Source organism: Leucopleurus acutus (assembly GCF_964270905.1).
Source record: "Leucopleurus acutus genome assembly, chromosome: 20".
Lineage (NCBI taxonomy): Eukaryota > Metazoa > Chordata > Mammalia > Artiodactyla > Delphinidae > Leucopleurus > Leucopleurus acutus.
Window position 1 is genome coordinate 4299578 of NC_139162.1, and position 22514 is coordinate 4322091.

Consider the following 22514-nt stretch of genomic DNA (forward strand, 5'->3'; position numbering starts at 1 on the left):
AATATTGAGTATAGTTCCCTATGCTATTCAGTACTGTAATTTTAAAATTAAGCTCCGAACCTGCAGTGGCACATGGCTACAATTAGGAACAGCGGACGGTAAGAGGAACAGCTTCGGGGAGAGGCTTGGAGCACATAAGCCCACTACTCTGGGGACCCCGGCACGCTACTGCGAGCAGCCTGCACAGGGCCTTCTGGAACCAGGGTGCCACAGGCACAAGAGCTGCCGGGAGCGGCCTGACGTGTATGACGGCTCTTCTCTTCATCTCTTCCATCTCGAAAGGCTTCCTTTCCACACCTGGAGGTGGCATCCGAGGCACAGGCAGGATGCTCGGTAGCAGGCAATGACAAGGATGCTCAGCCCTGACCCACGTCCGTCCCCTCCTTGAACTCAGCAATGCAGGGGACAAAACAATGGAGAGAGAGCTTACCTCCTCTTTTCTGCCATTTGAAGATTTAAAAAAATTCCTTTATCCGAATCACTAGAGTTAATAACTTTGCAAATAGTAAACAAGAATCATCTGAGGGCTTGGGTCAGCTTTCAGGAACACGTCAGGCTTCCCCAAGGGCTTATTTTAATGCCAGCAGCCCGGTCCTGCCCACTTGAACTCCGGTTACTGGAAAAGGCATTTGCCGTCAAAGAAACACCACACACGCAGCTTTAAACCAACTGTGTGATTTTTATTGATGGGCGACAACTTTATACTCCTAGCTATCACTAACTGTGTACAATTAGAGACGCGGCATCATAGAAGAGCAGACAGCAGAATTAGACAGCAGACGCAGGGAATTATCAATCTTCATCATTTTGCCCATTTTTCATTATGTGTACACAGAAGCATGAATGCAATTTGAAATCTTTTAATGGCAATAAAGTTACAATCACCCATCTATGTGACTGACATCTTAACTCCAAATATTTGATCTGCAATGTGTACGTAAGCAGCTTCTCATCGCACGATTATTAAAATGTATTTTTCCTATTAGGAACCAGCAACTCATTTTATGTGTTTGTTTATCTTTTGAAGTAAGAACTATTTCTTCTCTGATAACTGGCTCATTTTTATCATTTATCAAAAACTAAAGGGTGAGGGAAGAAAGTGTGATGGATTAAAAAATTTATTTTTTTAAGGAAAGATAAAATTCATTTTCACAAATTTACAAGTGTTGCTGCTGGTGCAGGATTTATTCTACTATGCAGTTGGACTGGGAATCAAATGCAAGTTCCCCTTCTTACTCAGGATCGGCATTATTTCGGAAATGTGGGTTTTGTGTATTTGCTTAAATCAGGCGACAGTCTGTCTCAACCAGATGACTTTGATTTGGAAGCTAGAAGTCAACATGAACTATGTTGTGCACAAACCCCAGGCGTCTCCTTTCATTCTAGCCCATTTTTGCAACAGGAAGAAAGAGTTTCTCTCTAAAGAGCCACTGAAGAGAGGAGGGGAGTCGGTGAGAGCCGGTGCTCTACAAGCAGCGTCGGGCACACACAGCGGCGGCTACAGCAGGTCCACGCGGCGGTAATACAGGAGGTAGGCTGTGCGCTCGGCAGCGGGCTTCACCACCTGGTACTGGTTAATCACCTTGACCGTCTGGTCGTCGATGCGCAGCCAGCCATTGAGACCGATCTGGAAGACGTCCGTGGTGTAGTGGCCGCCCGTGGCGCTGCTGCCGTGGTGGTAGACCACTGCAAGAGAGGGCCCGGGCGCCCGTGAGAGCGGCTCCGCACACCAGCGCCTAAGGTGCCCGCCTGCCCCCGCCACAGACCTGCCTGTCCCACGAAAGGCCTGGCACCAAGGCAGGTGGGACAGAGAAGTGGGGTTATACAAAGCAATGCTGTTTCAACTCAAAACCATTCAACAATTTACAATACAAAGTCATACATCTACATCTTAATAACATATTTAAAATGCTCAATACCTCACAGACTATAAAAGAAATGTCAACTAATGGGGTCGTCCCATCTGTCAGCCCTGCAGGCAGGCTCGTCAGCCGCCTTAAGACTTGATACAGGAGACAGTCCCCTGGGAAGCAGGACACAGAGACGCTCCCTGCAGAGCCATCAGCCAATGTCCCTCTGGGAACGAGGCCCAAACATCAGGCCCTGATCCAGCCAATTCCACTTCTAGACTGTTCTCAACAGAGTATCTGAATCTTGGACAAAGTGAAAACATGGAAAAGCCTATATTCACACTCGAAGGAATGCTGAGTGCATTACATTACAAGAAGGCGAATTTTTTCGTAGACCAGATTAAAAGTATTTGGCGGTGTTAAGAATATGCTTACATTACATGAAAAAAACAAGAATCTGAGGTTTTCTGTGGACTGTCACCCGTGACAAGGACAGCGCCGCCCCAGGAGGGTCGCCAGCGCAGTCAGCTGGGCTGACTGGGCAGCTGAGTCACCCTGCAGACACCAGTCATTGCTCTTTTTTTTCTTTTAAAAAAAATTTCCAATTTTTCTACTACCATGTTTTAACAGAAAAAATTACCTGCCACGTACTTGTTCATTAAAATTGTGTAATTCAAACAGGAAGCCTTAGTCAGAGGTGTAAAACAAATATAACTGTCGGAAGATGCTGAAAAGGTATTAAAGACAGTGGAAGGGCACATCCTCCCCCTTCTATGCAGAGAACGGGCTGGGAGGTGGCTGGGCCAGCAGCAGACCTGACCCTGTGTGAGGGAAACAGCCTCCAGGGACATTCCGGGGAGGCGGGCTGCAGTGTGGCCAGGGTGAGCTGTGCGTTGCCGTGAGTGGCATGAAGGACAGTCACTTGGAGAGAGGGGCACAATCTAGTACGAAATTTCAGCAATAAATAGGCTGAACGTCAGCGCGCTCCCCCACTTGTAGGGACATCCAAATCCACCCAGAGCCGGGCTCTGCGCAGAGGCCATTCTGCTGGGGCTCAGAGAACACTGAGGCCCTGGCCCGCCGGGGACGAACGCGACTGGTCGCTGAGGGACAGCAAGACTGTTGGGCCATCAAGTGGGAAACCAGCAACGGAACCAGCAGCAGCTCACGGCTGCATCGAGTCCTGCAGGTCACAGAGATGGAGCGGCTGCCGCAGGGCAAGGGGAGCCCCGACACCAGCATGTCCCTCTGACCCCAAATCCAGCTGTGGGGCGTCTGTCCTGGATTTTTACCTCTAAGACCTACCAGACTTGGTTTTGGTTTTTTAAAGTGACCAGGTCAGTAGGATTTAAAGGACCTGTGGGTTTAACTGATTTGCGTTTCCTCTACAACACTTCATTTTAAATATTCAGAAGAGAAGCGCTCTACCCGTATTCAGGTTTCTCAAGCAGCAGACCTGTACCTAACATGGTGATGTGTCACAGACGCCCGGCAAGCCCACGTCACAGAAGCAGAGCTGAGAATGAGTTTTCCAAAAGCTCACGCGCTATATTAACTGATTTTCTTTGTCCCGCAATCAAAACCATTTTTAAAAGCACCTCTTTACTCACAGTTTACAGAAAACTGCAACCAATCCGGGGACCGTATTTCTGAGATTAGAAGGCTCAGATTCAGGGGTGCAGGCGAGAGCGACTCCAGAAGAAGCCCCGGGCCGGGGCGGGCAGGAGGGGTAGGGGTACACTCACACCAGGGCCCCTGACCAGGAGACAAGACTTGCTAACCCTGCCCTTGATCATCACCTTGCCCTGACAGGGACCCCAGGGAGGCTGCAGGGAGACTCGGAGAAACACGTCATCACTCTGGGACCTCAGTGCCAAACCCCAGGGAGCCAGGCTGGACCCTGGGGGCCCTCTGGTCTCAGAGGAAGACCACAGAGAGGCCTCCGAGCTGCCAGCCCAAGGCAGGTCAGGGGGAGGGTGGCTACACGCCGGGAGTGTGTTGCCCACCAGGTCCCAGCAGGCTGGGGTAAGGCCGTGATCAGCCACCTCCGGGGAGAAGAGCGAGTCGGAGGGAGCAGGTCCTGGTGGGAAGAAAGGGCCAACCGGGCCCAACACCTTCTAACCTGGCACCCGACCCACCCAACGACCAGGGCCCAATCCAACATCCCAAGAGCTCAGGGGTGGACCGAGGGCAGGAGTGTGAAGCTCTGCTCTGCCACTTAAGGGCACAGAGCGGCCAACGTTCCTCCACGAGTCTCAGTTTGTCCTTTTACAAAATGGGGATAGCGCCACATACCTCCCAGGACACTGTAAGGACTAAATGAGATAGTACATAAAAAGTATCCAGTGAAAAGGCTCAATGAACGTGTGAGGGCCAACAAACAGCAGTCACTACAGACAGGCTCCGCAAAGGCAACACAAGAGGAGCGGTGGGAGAGCAGCTGGAAAACTCTAAGACAAACGGCCAGGGGCGCAAACACAACTGCTGCGACCAGCAACTCTTCGAAGACACAGAAGGCCTCAAAGGCGCAAAAGACTCGGGCTGTGAAAGAGAAAGGAAGAGGGAAGGACAGGAGGCGGAGGACGCGGACCGGCTCCACGGGGAGCCCTGGGGGGGAGGGGGCAGGAGGTCGTGGGCGGCTAAGGAGCCCGCGCTCCCCTAGCCTGGCTGGGGCCACGCCTCAGCACCCACTCCTACAGGCACCACGACCGCGGCAGGGAGGGTTCCCCGCCTGGCAACCCCACACCTCTGGCTCCAAGACAGAGACAGTCGTGTTAGACGACGTCTCACGTTGGACTGAGCTTTTAGAGCCAAGAGAATAGTCTGTCAAATTCCAAACACACCAAATTTTAGGTAAAACGCACATTTTCAAATGATTTCCGGATTTATAAAGTCCACAGGGATACCAATAATCTATTCTCTACGTTAAGTGGCATTACAACAAAATTGTGCCAGGGTATAAACCTTTTCATCGTTGCTTTCACAGGAAAATGTCGTACAAATTGACTTACCTGCAAATAGCCTATAGGTTCTGTGGCATTTAAAATTCTTATTTTTTACCCCTGGAGAGAGCAGTTCTGAAAAACAAAATATCAAGAGCTTTAATCTATAAAAGCGCTGACACACAGAGCTCCCAGAAAGGCGCAGACAGCAGCCCCCAATCAACTAACCCACCCAGTGGACCAGGGAGACCAAACACAACTCCATCCCCTCATTTGCATAAAAACTGAGCAGCGAGGAAGACCAGCTGCAGGGTAGTAACGGAGGTCACCAGAGCCCACCCATCAGAGGACAGGGGCATATACTGAGCCTCTAGCCCATGCTAGAAACCCCCTACAAGCAGATGCTCTAAAAAATGGGAAAGAAAAAAACAAAAGCAAAGCTGCCCTGGAAAGCCTAAGGTTTAAAGTGTTTTACACGTGAGTCAGACCACAAAACTCCAATCAACAGTAAGATGATTTTCGGCTGGCGTTTCTTCCCCTTTCCGGTCCTCAAACGGACCATGAACTGGCACAGGAGGCAACCTATCAGCCGAAGGTGGCAACTCGTGAGAACAGGGCTGAGAGCCACAGTCCGAATCTTAGGGGGAAGGAAATGCAACGTGCCTGGGTGCAGGTGAAGCGATGGTGATCCCAGGCCCACTGCCCGGCAGGTCCCAGTGCCGGGCAGCGTGGGGAGGGAGGAGGGAGGAGGACAGCAGTTAGCTCCTCCAGGAGACCAGGGACGACGGCCCATGTGCTCTTTTCTGCTCTCCAGGCCCCCGGACACTTTGAGCATCGCCTCTAGCTCGTTACGCTCCTGATCGAACTTACTGTTGCACAGAACATTTCTCACAAATTCTGAAGCTTTCCTGGAAAGTTTTCCTTCAAGCTCACTTTTAGCAAGACAACTATAGGTGCTTTCACCACGATGTGCCCAAGCTGCCGAGCCCCGGACACCTGGCGGAGACCCGGGGCTGGGGCTGCAGCTCTAAGGCCGGGGTCCCTGCCGCCGGAGGGCAGGGGAAGCCCCGGGGCCCGCGGGAAACACTCCCCACGCGCTAAAAAGCCCAGTTAGGCAGGCTGCTGCACATAGCTGTTAACGCCTGGTGTGAGGAAGAGTATTTCCTACCACTGACCCATAAACTTTTTATATTTAGTATTTTTCTCACCTAGTAATGCTTTCATATGGTTTATTTTTGCCTTTATTTTTAAAAGGCCATTTTAGTGAGAAATTTTAACCTAAAGGTCTATTAACAGTCAAGAAATTTAAAACAAAAAAGTCATGAAAGAGCTTCTGAATGCTGATGTGACACAGAAAACGCTGCAGCATCAAGAAGCTGGCTGGCTGCTTCCAGGACTGTCATCACAGACGCTCCTGCCTTACAGTCGTTACCTTTACTAATTTCCAAGTCCACAGGATATTCAATGTTCTTGATAAGCTTCTGACATCCACCTGTCTTCTCGTAAACAAACCGTTTCAGGTGCAGCACGAGGACAGGAGGGAGCTTTTCCAGAGTCACCCTTCGACTGATCTCCACCTGAGACACACAAGCACACAGGAAACGCCATCTTACTCCGAGCGGCGGACGCCACCCCACCTCTCGCTCCAAGACTCAAATGCTCCGGGGCAATGCTTCTCAAAGCTTCCTGAGTCACAGGGTCTCTGGAGAATCGAATGGGATCTTTTGAGAGGTACTGACCTTCCTCTGAGAAAAGTGCATATATCCCTACAGACACAACCGCAGGGGGTCCCAAAGGTCCCCAAGCCAAGTTAAGAACCTTTGTCCGAGGGCATTAAATTGGCATAAACATTTAGAAGCTAACTTAGTAATACCTTGAATTACATATGTATTAGCTTATTTTTTAATAACTCTCACAGTACTGATAGAGCTGAAGCCAATGTGTTTCTTGAATTAGACGCTCTAGATAACTCCAAAGCTATTTAGTGTAACCATTGGTTTTATAACAGTTCCGCTTTTATCAATTCAAAATGCCCCTTATGAACTTTCATGGTCTACCGAACGCTGCTTTTTATTAAAACGCACCTTCGCAAGCAAACTTAACCCCTTTATGTACTGTTTGTTCTCTGTATCTGCAAATGTGTTGATGCTTCCGGTATTTAGATGGAGAATACTTCCGGTAGAAATACTTGTCCACGTAACAATCCGAAAGACAGCGGCATATAATAAACACCCAGAAAGCTTTCGGAGGACTACACGCGTATCTGGCTGAAGGTACCTGAAGCGAGCCTAGCGGTCACCGCCACCTGGTTTATTAGTATTAGGGCTGAAGACCCTTTCAGGCCTGTCTTCCCACCCAGACTGAGGTCCCAGGCATGGAAATAGCCCGATCACCTCGACATTCCCATTGAGTCTCTGCAGTCCAGTGTCTCACATCCAACAAGAATTGTGAATGAAGAAAAGCATGACTCCAGTTCCACAGTCAAAACCAGCGATGACAATGTAAGACTCCAGCTTCCTCACTCGTAAAATGATAGTCAGACTAAAGTACCTCTGGGATGGCTTCCCAGTGCTAGTGACGCGCGATTCTGTTCGCTAAGGGGCTAATCTCAAATCCTTAACTGAGTGTTCCGGGTTTCCAGAGAAACTGAGCCACACTTTCTAACACCCAACAAACCCAGACCTTTTTATTTAGCTAGTATTTTGTATAATCATATTTTCCCACAATCTTCCTGTGTTCCCACAGAAAAACAACTTTTGACCTAAAAACCTAATAAAATTCAAGTAGGTACTTTGAAAAGTAAATTAAAAACATCACATTCCAGAAAATGTGTTGCTTGCTCTTCACAGACACGCTGTACAAGCTCGTTCCTCAGACACCTGCCTCCACAGCCACGGAGCGAGAGCGGCCAGCAGCCTTCTCTGCCGTCTTCAAGGCTCCACCGGGATGCCACTTCTTCCGTGACTCCTTCCTGCAAACCTGCCACCTAGAATCCATCACCTTTTCCTCACCCTCCTCTGACCCCGGGCCAACAACCACAGCCACCGCTACCTCAGTCCCCGCGCCCCACCCACCTCTGCCCAAACAGCAGTTTAACTGCAGCAGGGGCAAACGAGGAGAACAGACATATCCCCAGAGGGCTGTCCTGGGAGCGCAGGGACAGGGTGCCCCCCCCTCCCCAGCAGGATCAGTGGCTCCAGTGGGGAGGGGCCAGGATGGCGAGTCCACCTCTGGAGTCATGGCTGCCCCAGACGAGCAGGTGGACAGTCCCACACCCAGTACGTGACCCGGCCTCCCGAGAACAAGTACCCACTCTCTCTCTCCCGTTAAGTTCCACCATTTCTCTAAGGAAAAACTGCCGGGATTCTCTTCCGGCTCCTACCACTTTTACTTTTTGAACAAAACTGTCCACGAGAAGCAATTAGAAAACATGGGGTAGAGCTAGGCCTAACTTCTGCAGATGCCCCGAGAGGTTGGCTTGACCAACCCACAGCAGACGGACAGAAGCTCTCCACACCCCGCCTCTGCTCCTCTTCACGTGGATGGAGCCCGAGCTGCGAGGCAAGGGCAGGGCCCTTGGCCCCACGAGGTGCTGGCAGGTTTCCTACGCTGGGCCGTGCTGGTTCACCCTGTAGCCATCACACACGGCTACTGAAATCGGGCCTCACAGGAACACTCTGAAGTGTTCAAAAAGGCACCGCCCTAGCCAGTCTACATCCATCTCCCCAACACACCTCTATGAATGCACAGCCACGACCTAGGATACAGAACGGAGAAGGCACGCTCTACTGCGGACGAGAAGTCGGGCCTAACTGGCGCACCTGGACGGCCAGCAGCTAACAAGCCCTCAGAGAGCAGAGAATTATCGCCTCTCTCGACGGAGCTGACATGCTGCCTCTTGACTCCTGAACGCTGAAAGACTCAAGACTTTATCTTTTTCTCAGATCAAATCAAAGAGTAACAGGCACCAGAACAATTACTTTCTATGTTTCAACGTCCTTGAAGATCTGCAGTCAAATGCAAACCAGATCAGAACATCTTTTAGAACATCTTTTATCTCCTAACCATCTCATGAAATTGTGCTCTATGGTATCAGGAATGTGAACGAGCTATCGGCCTTTGTCAGAGGTGGTATTCACTCTACGGTGCCGTGACTGGATGGCCAGCAAATGAAACGCAGCTCAGAATAAATAACCCCAAAGATCGTGACCTGTGTTTCATGACTTAGAGCCAAGGGAAGTTGGGAGGATCATCTGTTTCAACCATTTCATTCTCAGAATGTGGAAACTTTCAGTCCAAAAAAAAAAAGGTAAGCAACCGATTTGAGAGGCAGAGCTGAAACCCACTTCTCCTCATTCCAGAGTCCGTGCTCTTTCGCCCACCCCAGAGGGCCTCTGGATAAAGGTCCAAGACCAACTGTGAACGTACCTCTTGTTTGGTTTTGGTGGTATAACCCTGGACAGACTCTCGTGCCACCAGGCTTTCCAACGCGTCCTGGACGGTGCGTACCTTGTCCGACTGGATGTCCAGCTGCAGCGTGAAGAACGGCTGCAGGGTGGCAGATTCTTTTGAGCTCTGCTGGTAAACCACAGACCTGAAAGTGGAAAACACACCGCATCTAAGAGCTCGCCTTCCCACTCGCCCTGAGGTTATATGCAGCAGGACAAGAGGAACAAACACTGCAAGCGAGATTATTCAGTATCACTGCCAGAAGACCAGAGAGAACAGAAATGCTAAACACACACCGAAGAATTTTAAAATAATTCCACTCAATACCACCTCGAAAGAATGTCTAGCAACTCAATCCACCAGCTGAAAATTTTCCCAGCTTAATAGCTCTGGAAGAAGACCTATTTCACCTTCCAAATGCCCCCCCTCCACTTTATTTAATGCACAGATTAGCAAAGGAGACAATCTTCCCAGAGTCAAAATGCTGACACTTTTTATCCTCTCAGGCGTCACAGCCTGTTGTAATAAAAAAGAGGAAACCCTGAGGTAAAAAGAATGATTTGGATAGCAATTCCCCTATGAAAACGACTTTACAAAGGAAGGGGAGCAGGGTGTGTGCGACAGGAAAGTGGCCACCACCCTCAAGGAGGCGGCTGCCAGCTAAGCCTTGCTTCCTTAGCTGGGTGTTCATCTCACTTTTCTTTGTCCAAGTCTTTCTGAGTAAAAATTTGTGTTGGGCCCACGTCTCACGTAGCCTCAGCAAGGAGATGTTCCAGGAGTTCAACGTGGGATTGTCTCTCTGCAGCCTGAGTGCCCCAGTTTATACACGAATAAAAGGGGTGGACAGGTAGTCAGACTGCTGCGAAGGGCAGGTGAGCGGCTCTCTTGCCAGCTTTCCGTCTCACACACTGCTTTCCCGACACACAGCACAGGAAGCACCTCCAGGCTCCCTGTGAGGAGGAAGCCTTGAGGGGGCGGCCGTTCCCTTGGTTCCAGAGAGGAATAGTGGGAAAATAGTGGGAACAGCAGTAATGGGCCTGGACTTTACCAAAAGGGTGGACAAGGTGGAAAAAGGTGCTGGTCTTTCTGGGGTAACTGGAAAAGCACCAAAAGAGCATGAATTTGGGCTTCCCTGGTGGCGCAGTGGTTGAGAGTCCGCCTGCCGATGCAGGGAACGCGGGTTCGTGCCCCGGTCCGGGAAGATCCCACATGCCGCGGAGCGGCTGGGCCCGTGAGCCATGGCCGCTGAGCCTGCGCGTCCGGAGCCTGTGCTCCGCAATGGGAGAGGCCACAGCAGTGAGAGGCCCGCGTACCGCAAAAAAAAAAAAAAAAAAGAGCGTGAATTTTAGGAGAAAACCTTTCCGTTGGTCTGAATAAAGAATAATGCTTGGGAGTTCCCTGGTGGTCCAGTGATTAGGATTCCGTGCTTCCACTGCTAGGGGCCTGGGTTCGATCCCTGATCGGGGAAATAAGATCCCGCAGGCCACACACCTCAAAAGCAGCTCCTAAGTTACAAGGAGTAGTTCTGTATCTTTGCTTCATAGTTTAAAAAAAAAAATCAACACCCAATTTCAATGCAAAGAGCCTACAGAGGCTGAGGCTACAGAGCCATGAAGAGTCATCTGGGGCAAGCCAGAAATTTCTCCAAAGTGGATTCTGGTTTTTCCCACTGCTTATTCTCAGACACATCTGGGATCTCTGTGGCCTTGCAATCCAGCTGCTGTGCCATCCCACAAACACGGAGACCTCGACACAGCCACTGGGCCGTGCCCTCGTTTCTCCCCCACCCTCAGTGAGCACCCCGAGGGGGACAACATCAGGCTGCTCGGCTAACAAAGAGTTAAGGGCGCAGACAGCCTCCTCTCACTGCTGGTCACCCAACTGGAGCCCCGCTTTCCTCTCCCAGAAGGGCCCTTCCCGAGGCTCTGCATCTGGCGAAAACGAGCTGCAGCCACAGTGGTGGGGCTGGGCGTCGGGAGGCTGACACGAGCTCCACAACAGAGAGAGGCCTGCCAAGTCTAGCTCACAGCGAGGGCACAGAAATGACGGGTTCAGTGTCGTGTGACCAGCTTGGGAGGGGGTCGGGCACATGTCTGAGGATCTCATTAGCCTGTTGCAAGGTGCTCAACCTAAACTGTTTTAGAGCAGAGAGACTGAACTGACTTTCGATGCCTTGAAAAGGGTGTTACTTCTTGTTCTGGGATGACGAAAGGCTAAGAGGCTCACTAAAAAAACCAAAAACACACTCCTGTAGGTGAAGCTGTAAGGTCTTCAGAAGGAAATCATGCTATAATGCGGTCCTTTCAGACTCTGGATGAGTAAGGAGGTCCTCGGAGTCAGTGCAAGTTCTACTGAACTCCACGTAATGGTGGTACTGAACGGCTCTAACGTAAATAAGTAAAAACCTTCTAGGGCTTCCCTGGTGGCGCAGCGGTTGAGAATCTGCCTGCTAATGCAGGGGACCCGGGTTGGAGCCCTGGTCTGGGAGGATCCCACATTGCCGCGGAGCAACTAGGCCCGTGAGCCACAACTACTGAGCCTGCGCGTCTGGAGCCTGTGCTCCACAACGAGAGAGGCCGCGACAGTGAGAGGCCCGCGCACCACAATGAAGAGTGGCCCCCGCTTGCCACAACTAGAGAAAGCCCTCGCACAGAAATGAAGACCCAACACAGCCAAAATTAAATAAACAAATGTGGGTTAAAAAAAAAAAAAAAACTTTCTAGGACTCCATGAATGAGCAAACGGCAGCTAGTTTGAGGGAACTGGGGCAGGGGAGGTGCCCAGGTACTCCAGAAGGCCACACGTCCTCCTCTGTGTACAAGCAGCTCCCTCTGCACTCTCTAAGCTTCCGAGCTCACCTGGCTCCCGTGCCTACAATTCCTCCAATCAGATACATGAATTTCTTCTCTTAACAAAACATGTATTTCCATTAACTTGTCTTTCTCTTCCTACCCGGCTGTGAGCAGCTGGACGGAGGGAATGTCAGTGTCACTGAGGGGTGGGGAGCCCCTGGCAGACAGGCGGGGGCAGCGCCCTCTGCAGGAAGCCGCCGTGGGTCGTGTGAGAGCCGTGGGGCCGGCAGGACGAGCGTCAGCAAGTCCAAGAACAGAGCGGGCACAGGGAGCAAAGGCAAACCACCCAGTCCCAAATTTCTTAGGACAAATCTTACACCTCCCCCCTCCAGCAAAATGGCAAAACCCTGAAAAAGGCAAATGCTAAATTATTCCAGAAAAGCTTAAAACCTGATGTGGCCACCAAAAATGCCAGTGATGGGGGTCTGAACAAAATCCGCCTGGCGAGTGACCGAAGTCTTGTTTCGGGGGCCCACTTGCTCCCATTCGTCCTCACTTCCTTCGCCTGGCTCTTCTTGCTCGTCTTCGTTCACTGAGCGGCTTCTGGGTCCATTGGAAACAGTAAGTTCTGAAAAGCAGACTCTGCTTAGGCCACTATTCACACAAAGAGCAAAAAATAAAAGTTCTACATAAACCACCTCCACAGATTTGTCCACTGGAGCTTTACAGTGAGATCAGGGTGTATTCCACACTGAGGACAAAAGCAATGTGTGCGATGCTGTAGCATCTCCCTGCTGGTGTGACCGGCGACAGAAGATGCCGTGGGACACCTGGAGAAGAACTCAGGTGGGACGGGGAAGCCGACTCTACTGTGTAACTGCAGTCGGACTCCATCATTTGCGAAGGAACTCGGGTCACGTGGGAGAGCCACCCCTATCTCAGGAGACCCATGCTTTACCATTTGGGGTGAACTAAACTGCCATGTGCAACTTGATTTTGAATCCCTTGGGGAAAAATGTCATGGGGGGCTGGGGAAGTAGAAAGAGAGATCAATAAGGACGACACGGTAGCAACTGTGGAATCCAGTGGTTATGCAGGTAACCGACCTATTCTTTCAGTTTTTCTCTACGTGTAATCATTTTCCTAATTACAAATTGAAGGGGAAAAAGCAGAGGTTCTGGAAATACATTTATGTATTTGAAATATACAAACACAACATTCTCAGTGGTACACAATAAGCAATGTAAAAGTAACTAGTTATCTTAATGAGTAAATAAGTGATTTTTGAAGGGCGAATGACTGTTGGGGGGAAAGGCAGCTTACTATATGAGCATATATATAGCATTTGTTTAAGAATAGTTCTTAAGAAAATGTTCTATCCAATTCTGTAGCAAGCACACCATAACCTACTTTCATTATTTGGTGAGAGAAGTTTCTTCAGGTTCAGCATTTCCTCGTGAAGTCCATTTAGAATGAAGCCTAAGTACTCCTCAGCATCTTCTTGTCGACCCTGAGAAGGTCAAACAGGGTCACGTTAATCTTAACCAATTACTCTTCAACGTCTGCAGGGAATGTGTTACCTGCATATACAAACTATGCCTTCTCTTAAATTTTCAGTAAGATTTAACATAAAGTGTTTCCCAAAAATCACATGAATTTTTCTTTGGACAGTTAAGATGTGTGAAGTGGGGAAGATCGGGTGTGCGAGCGGGGGAGGATTAAATATCTCTAAGCAATAGAACAGGGATTTCTTTTTAATTTTGCTTTTCTGTATTTTCGAAATTTTCTACAATAAGTATACGTTACCTTTATAATAAAAAAGTTATTTTGTAAGTTGCTTTTTTGTTTAAATGAAATAGAATGCACAACCCCGGGGGGTTACCATTCACACTGCAAGTTGTAAAATTAGCAGCCCTGTATGTCTCCTTTTATTTTCGATGATGGGCAACCACAGGAGAAAGGACCCAAATTATACGTGAAAAACTCTATTGCTTTAAAGACTTAGCTGCCTGCTTTACAAACACACATCAGCACAACCATTCGCAGATGAATCACACAATATGGTCCCACACTAGCTGTATAATCTTAACATTGGTTTCATCTGATTATATAATGTATCATGATTGGTTCATATTTCGTTCTTTGGAGCATAACGGCGTGAGTGTTCCAAGGATCTGCAAATTCTTCTGCTTGCGGTCTCTGAGTAGATCTGTTTGCTCCAATGGAACTATAGCTGTGGACGGGGCTGTGTGGTGTGAGTGTGTCTGTGGGAAGGGCAGAGGCTGGCACAGCCCAAGACGCAGAAGAGTTAACAGTGCTGGGAAAGGCCTGCTTGCTGGGTTGGTCCTTGGCCGGCATCCGGGAACTTGATTTCAGGAGGGCTCCCGCCATTCCAGGAACTGAAAAGGGAGCGCGCCCAATTGTGCCAACGGTGTGGTTTGTGCTGAGCACTGGCTCTCCCCCCAGGAGTCTGTGCGAGGCAGAGGGCAGGGTGCCTATGTGACCAGCCCCCAGCAAAACCCTAGGACACTGAGCTGCTGAGGAGCTTCCCTGGTGGACCACAAGCCACACAGCGGCCACAGGCTGATGTGGGAGGAACTGAGTGCGTCCTGTGTGACTACACCGGAGAGGAGTCTCGAGGTTTCCTGCAGACGCTGCCCGAGTCTTCACTCTGTGCTGATTTTGCTTTGTGTCCTTGGGCTGTACTGAATCCGAACTGAGGGTAACAGCTCCTGAGTCCCGTGAGACCTTCTAGCGAATCCTCAACCCTGAGGGTGGTCCTGCAGACCCCAACAAGCCACAAGTAATATAACTTCGAAAGCTGCAGGATCTCAGCGCTGCTCAGCCACGAGAAGCATCCTGAGCTTTACCTCTGCTCCCCGAGCTGGGGGCCCGCCCCTGGCTTCTACAGCATCTGTACACTCATCTGTCTTAGTACTTCAAGTACTAACTCCCCTACTGGACGAGGCGCTCTTTGAAGCAGAGGGCACCGTTTACTCCATGCCCGCCTTCCTAACACTAGCAACACCCCCCAAATCCTGAGCTTAACAGCAAAGGCTACGCCATGGGCACATGAGGAGCCCCTGGTGGTATGCTGCTGCAGTGCCCTGAGTATTCCCTCTTCTTCGAAACAAAGGGGCTGCAAACAATACTACTTTAGTCAGTTTTAACACAATTTTCTTGAATATTTCCTGAAGAATTCCCCTTTTCTAGCATCATTTCAATTGCTTGTACTGACTCATCACGAACTCTGCCGGGGAGGAAAGAAACGCTCCGGTTAACTGTGCAAAGGCTGCCCCTGATTTACCCTGAACGCCGTCAGGGCCCTTTACAAGACCTCCGTGGCCCCTGGCCCCATGCCTTCAGCAGCAAAGTGTATGATTAAAAATGACGGCCCCGAGGGAGCGTGGAGAAGATGCAGCACTCCTGAATGCCCCCGTCCCTGCTGCAGGGCAGTCCGTGTGGAAGTGAAGGAGCTAACTCCGCTGCCAGGCTCTGCCACTTCTTAGCTGGGACCTTGGACAGTGACTTCCCTTTTCTCAAATGGAACAAGCAGACATTAATCACACTTTCTTCACAGGGTTAAGTAAGTTAACGGATGGAACGAACTTACAGCAGTGGTTGGTCACAGTAAATGACAAGAGTTGTCTCTGATTACCATCATTATCATCCCATACTCTAATTCATCCTAGCAACTGACTCCAGAGCAAGCCTAGATCCACTGAACACCCACTTAATCGCCGCAGTGCAAGCAGAGGGCAAGCACTGAATACGCAACAGGTAAGGCACAAGCGTCACGCTGGCTACGCAGCAGCAGCCCCAACCTTTTCGGACAGGCTCGACTTGATAACTGTCAGCAGTCTATAAATGTACGTGGGCTCAAAGGCAGCTCCCGGGCGGACGTCCCTCACGGCTTTATCCCCAGGAGCTGCAACGGAAACAGGACACAGATCTTTACAACTGAAGAAGTCTTAACATGACAAAAGGCATACTCATCACAACTCCCCCCAACACCCGCCCAATGCTGAGAACAGTACAGGTGTAGCAACCTGCATGTAAAGAGACATTTTCTTTCCAGCAAGCCTGAATTCCTCCAACTCAGTCACCTGACTCCACACCTCCCAAAATGTAATGGCATCGGAACCCCCGCTTTTACTCACCTTGTCTGGGCTTTGGAGGCACTGGCATGTTAGTAAACTCATTCATTAGCCGAACACTAGACACGGGGGGGAAAAAATGTTTAGTACTTGTTTTTTAAAAGACATACTATTACTAAAAAGCCTTGATGGCTAAGCAGAACGTTATCTAGTATGAAGACAGCAAACTTTAGATAACCAATGCTGTAATAGCTAGTGAGCTCGTAAATCTTTTCTACCTAAGTTTTTGGTATATTTCAAGTGATATAATTTGGTAAACACTAAAATTTATTCAACTGAATCTGAAGGACACAGCTAAACCATGTTCCAATTCCATTTCTGGTTAACTTCCATAGAAAATCATGAACAGCACATTTTAAAAAAAATAGAATTACAGGATTCATTTGCAGGAGATCAAGAACTTTGCCATCTGAATCTAATTATCAGAGGGGGAAAGCCCACCCCCAACACATTTTCAGCAGCTTACTTACAAGCTATCTATCATGGGTGTGGACGTACAAGGCCTTTGCACTTTTGAGTACAGAGGAATGAACTTCATCAGGTGATACATCGGAGGGCAAGCAACCAGTGCCTGCAGTGTCTACATGATGGCAGTAAGGAAGCGTAAAGGAAATAAAACCGGTGCTCCACACTGGGGAAAGGCATGTAAAACACAAGAGCATATACAACTACGCAAGCCAAGGGCACTGAACGACTTAGATATGTAAACACAAAGGGGATAAACCAAATAATCCCGGGGATGACTGCCCTGTGATATCCAAGTCGTTTATAAATAAGAACGGGATTCAACCAAGATAGTCAAATCGATTAACACAGGATTTCCAGTTTAAGCGGTCACTCTGCCCTGTTATTCAGGACCATTTTAATGAGGCACTTGCCTGATTCTGTCCGTCACAGGTCAACAAATCATCTCTCTCTTTTTGGTCACGAATAGCCCAGTTAATAAGCAGTAAGAAACCGAGGTTTTGGATTCAAAATGTGGGGTAGACACCCCACAGAAGCGGAACTAAGTCGAATGCGCCCAAGGAAGAGGAAGCTGCAGAAAGCCAGCCTTGGGGACAGCCTCTGAGAAGGATACAGCATTAATGTAGCACCAGTTTCCTTTATTGATCAGCCCGCGGGGTTGCAATGACACTGGTTTATGAATCAGGGTTACGTTCTCCAGTAACTCTGAAAGAGGGAAGCACAGTGAAGACATTAATGGCATCTCGTGAACAACTCTCACGCTCTGCCCTGGGAGGGGGACCCTGTTCAACAGAGCACACGTCACATCCAAAGTGAAGGCAGGCTGTTACAGCTTCGTTCCGTTCAACATCACATAATTATTTAATGATTAAAATTTTCAAAACTATTTCCCCCCAAACAATGATGACATTTATTTATCTTCCTGTGATAATATCACTAGGGAGCACAAGGACTGTTTTAATAAGAAACAGAAAGGGCTTAAAAAACGATGTAACAGTATTCAGGAACAGACTTAAAAGATACAGGCTCTTTTAACACTGACAGCCAGGCAGACCTCCTTAATCGGACACCATCCAGAAAGGTGTCTCCGTGCAGGACCCGTCTCGTTCACGTCTGGATGCCCAGCACATCACAGTGGGTGTTCGGTGACTGTTCAGCAAGTGATGATCCGTCTTTTGCGGACAATTATCTCCTACTAACTGAACGGTATTTTCATCAGAAGTCCCACTCGGAATACTAAAATCCCTTACTCCATTTAGAAATAAGCTTCGTTATCCTCAGATTCACCTTTTGACATCACTCTTCCCCATAGTCTTAAAATAGCTGTAAATGCCATCTTTACAAAAGAATGCTTTAAATATTGGCAAGTAACTGGCCCTTTTTCTTTTTAGAAACGTTATAACAAGGTCTCCCCACGTCCCTTACGAATCCTCTAACAGTGACAGCCACAGTGTTTGGCTACCTTCTACTCTTGGCAAGTGCGTTACAACTTACAACGTTAACTCGCGGCGTTTAATCCTCAGGGATCCCAGAGTACCACCAACCATCCCGCTTTCACCAAAAGGAAACAGAGGCTCAAGGTTAACTCGCCTGCCTGTGACCTCACAGGAGCCAGGAAGCACAGTCGGTACCCAAATCCATGACTTGCGGCCACACCGTAACTTTTAGGCTGTGTACTAGGGAGCACGCATTTGATATCAGCACCCACCACCCAAAGCATCACTCAAACAAAAGAAGCCTTTTTTCCCTAAAAACACAGTTGCACTGGCAGATGCCAGACTTCAGAATTAAATGAAGAAATTAATTTGCAAGATTCTAATGTCAACACACACACTCCCTCCCTCTCTCCTGTGAGGGTAAATGCCCCCTCGCCTCTAACTGAGGAAGCACAGAGAATAATTTCCCCATTTATTAAAAAGTGAAACATAAGCGACCCAAGAGAACCCATGGAATCTGCTCAGTTAGACTAAGCTTGCCAAGGTCCTCTCGTCTCTCTCACTACGGGGCACAGCGCTGGGCCTTCAGGGAGGAACAGGTGAGATACAGAACTGAACCACACGCCCACGTGACTGACACCCCGCACTGACACCGCTAGGAGCTCCGTCTGTATTATTCATAATCGACCTAACAACCCTGTCAAAGAGACACCGTTAACATCCTCATTTCACAGGTGACAAAACTTAGGTCCAGAGGGGTTAGGGAACTGGTGCAGGGCGCATGACTGAGCTGGCCTACGAGCCTGGGTCCCAGAAGCCGGGCTCTTTGCTCTCAGCAGACAATGGACTCTGCTTTAAGATCCTTTACTCTAAGGTTTCTGATACTAACTTTTCCCCACAAGCTGAAGATCTTCTTCTCACCGGGGATTTTTACATCCGTCTTTGAGCCATTTTATCACAACAGCCCATAATTTCCAAGTGTGTCACAGAATGGCAATTACTTCGCACAGTTACTCTGCAAAACATCTGTGCATTTTCAAACAAGCATCAGTCCGCAATGAACGCCCCATCAAGACATCTGTGAATCTCTGCCACAGTACTTTTCTATCTAAAAACAATATTAAGCTTTCACATAACCATACAACTCAAAACCAACTGCCTTCCTAACACAAGGACCTCTGATAAATGACATGCTGCAGCTGGCTAAGCTTTGCCTGGGCACCAGGACCTGCAGGTGCAGAGATGACTGAGCGGTGGCCCTGCTGCAGCAGGGCCTGCAGACCAGTGAAGAAGGGACCACACAGTGCAGGCTAAGCTGGGTGGGGGCAGTGGCGGGGATGCCCTGCCCTATCCAAGAACTGGAGAAACCTGAGGTGGCCAGGGGCCTGTGACAGCAGATGGTACCAGGAGAACATCTCCAGCTTGGGGTGATGGTGCCTTCCACCCAGAGGAGAAATGCAACAGGACAAGCGGGTTCTTTCCTGCTTTGGGCAGGGATGAAATCAGGAGTTCAGTTTTAAGAATTTTAGAGGCTCAGATAAAAAGGTACGCAGAAGACACCAGTAAACAGTGCACTGACAGTCACAGACCAGACCGTAACATATCTACACACACACACACACACACACACACACACACACACACACACACACACACACACACGACCCTGCAGCTCGGGGCCTGAACTGTACATTCTGACAGCAGTGGGTCAGGAGCGGAACCCTGAGCACCACCCACGTCCAAGCGACAGGCTAAGGAGAATCCGTACCGGTGATCTAGGAGGACACGGCGGCTGGAATCAGTAGTGGAAGCAGAAGCACGTTCGAGGGCCTCAAGGAGGAAAGCAAGAGTGGAGACCACTCGTGCAGGCTCCCCTGGCCAGGAGCCTGGCTGAGGAGTAAGACAAAAGAAGGGGGTCACTAAGGGGCTCCCAGGATCGCAGGAGGGAAGGAGCTAGGGAAGGGCAGACTCACCACAGTTTACCGTGGGGAAAGAAATGAAATAGCAACCTCAATTTTCTTGATGATACTGGAAGCAAAGTCTCCCGGGGTTGGGGGCAGGGGTGAAGATGAGAGGGGAAGTGGCTTGACAATATCAATTCCTGTTCAATACAGACACTGAAGGAAAACAGAAAGAAAATGATCAGGGGCAGGCATGCAAGATCTATCTGAAACCTCCCTTCCATGCATCTGTTTTAACAGACTCAAAAATAACTTTATATGTAGCTAAAAGTGCTCTGGACGCATATCTTGTTAAACTAAAAACAATCATTTATGACAGGCCAACTCCACTCTCGAAGGGGAAGCAAGGGGCTTCCCTGGTGGTGCAGTGGTTAAGAATGCGCCTGCCAGCGCAGCGGACGTGGGTTCGAGCCCTGGTCCAGGAAGATCCCACATGCCACGGAGCAACTAGGCCCGTGCGCCACAACTACTGAGCCTGCGCCCTACAGCCCACAAGCCACAACTACTGAAGCCCACACGCCTAGAGCCCATGCTCCGCAACAAGAGAATCCACCGCAATGAGAAGCCTGCGCACCGCAACGAAGAGTAGCCCCCGCTCGCCGCAACTAGAGAAAGCCCGCGCGCAGCAACAAAGACCCAACGCAGCCAAAAATAAATACATAAATAAATAAGTTTATATTTAAAAAAAGAGTTTGAGAGAACCAACACTTTTCAGTTCTCCAAAAAGAAATGTTTGCTTCAATTCCTTAAAATTAAGTTTTGAATATTTTGTGAGTATACAGTATATTAATAAAGTCACATTTTAAAAGGAATGAAAGGTTGTAAAAAATTAAGATTAAATATCTTATTGCCTAAGATTTTCTCTTAAAAACCAAACATCCACACAATTTAAATGTTCAGTTTTATAACACACTGTACATTGAGCGTTCCTCCCCCTGAAGAATTTCAATGACCACAAACTGAGCCAGACGCTAACGTCTGACGGAGTCCGCCAGTCTGCCGTGCGCAGCTCCTCTTCTCCCACCCAGTCAAGCAGCACCGGTACAAAGGCAATGCTAATTCCTGTAAACAATCTCCATTCCTGTTACTGAATGCTCCTAAAATAAATGAATCTTACTGCTGTATTTCAGAAGTCAATATTCATGAATGCAGACAAGCGAGTATGAATACTGCTTTTAATTTTTTGGTATAACAGCTGGCTCTATTTAATTAAGTTCCTTTTATAATAACAACATCACCGTTTCCATTTAGATTTTGCTAAAGTCCAATGAGCACTGAAGGGCAGCCAAAGAAGAGAGAGAGTGGGGTATTTCCTGAGGTTGAACCGTTAAATCTGACCTATGGTCCCAAGTCATCACTGTTGGTTTTCTATTTTACTTCCTTTTAGGGCAAATTATCAGAAGTTGACTGTAGTAACAAACCTTCCCCCCAGAGGCCTTCTTTTCAATCCATTGTTCTTGGTATAATTTACTACTCAGATCTGTTTAGACAGTAACTTTACGAAGGTGGCCTCCTCAAACCATCTTTTCCACAGTAGTTGGCAGGGTTGCCCCGGAATGATGTTATAGGCATGGCACAAAATGCCAGAATGACTGCGTATCACATAAAAGATATGAAACTGAAAGCATTATCTTCATCTTCGTAACAGCTCAAACACTGACGTATATAGTAGCCCGCATACATAACCACATATCACTCAGATGAAATGATCCATAAACTCAATGGCAATACTGGCATTGTAAACTTTTAAGTCCACATAAACTAGGATTATTCTTATATTTTTATGCATCAAATTTTGTTTTCCTAAAATTAGCATTTAGGTCATATTACCATTTAAAATCCATGAAAACGCAAGCTGCAGAACTTTCACTGATTCTTAAGGCTCAATAACCGGCTCGTAACTGACATTCTGATGCTGCTGACCTGCTTTTCTGTCATCTTCCTAACTGTCCAGAACATTCTCCAAGTGTTTTTCTTTTCCTCACTACGTCACTTTGGAAGAACACACGCTATCTTGGTTACCTAATCAGGTGGAGGACAGCAAAGTGACCAAAATGTACCACTACCCATTGGCTACAGATCAACTTATGTTCTGTAAGTGGAGGAGTGTCCATTTAGTTCTTTAAAAGAGACATGACAGAAATATTAGCAAGGACATACACCTATCAAGTTAGACATGGACTGAACTCTCACCCCACAAGTGTGACTTCTGCAAACAGGTGCTGGACCTCCTCAGCTCAGGGCCTGCTGCATGGTCACTGCCTGTGCTGCTTCGGAGAATTTGAAGAGAAAATGCAAAATGTTGGAGAATTATTTCCCAAGAACAGGGAAAGTGTTGAATATAAATGTGATTTATAAACCACTAAAACAAAGATCAATCGGGGTATATGTTTGTTTACAATAAATACAGACCCAGGAACTCATTTTTCTGAGCAGATCCAACTTGTAGTGATTTTGTCGCT

The 22514-nt window shown here is 48.5% G+C and overlaps 1 protein-coding gene across 1 annotated transcript in view; it reads right to left on the reverse strand.

The window, feature by feature from the left end:
* Positions 1 to 558: 558 nt before the first annotated feature.
* USP10 (ubiquitin specific peptidase 10) overlaps positions 559 to 22514 on the reverse strand; it is a gene marked incomplete at its 5' end in the record, with an annotated part of 69849 nt that continues 47893 nt past the window's right edge. The window contains 10 exon segments of the mRNA XM_082863212.1: positions 559 to 1686; positions 4862 to 4927; positions 6225 to 6369; positions 9221 to 9386; positions 12484 to 12661; positions 13444 to 13543; positions 15858 to 15961; positions 16194 to 16249; positions 16661 to 16770; positions 17269 to 17360. Coding sequence (XP_082719338.1) covers positions 1499 to 1686; positions 4862 to 4927; positions 6225 to 6369; positions 9221 to 9386; positions 12484 to 12661; positions 13444 to 13543; positions 15858 to 15961; positions 16194 to 16249; positions 16661 to 16770; positions 17269 to 17360 — 1205 coding nt within the window. The 3' untranslated portion in view covers positions 559 to 1498.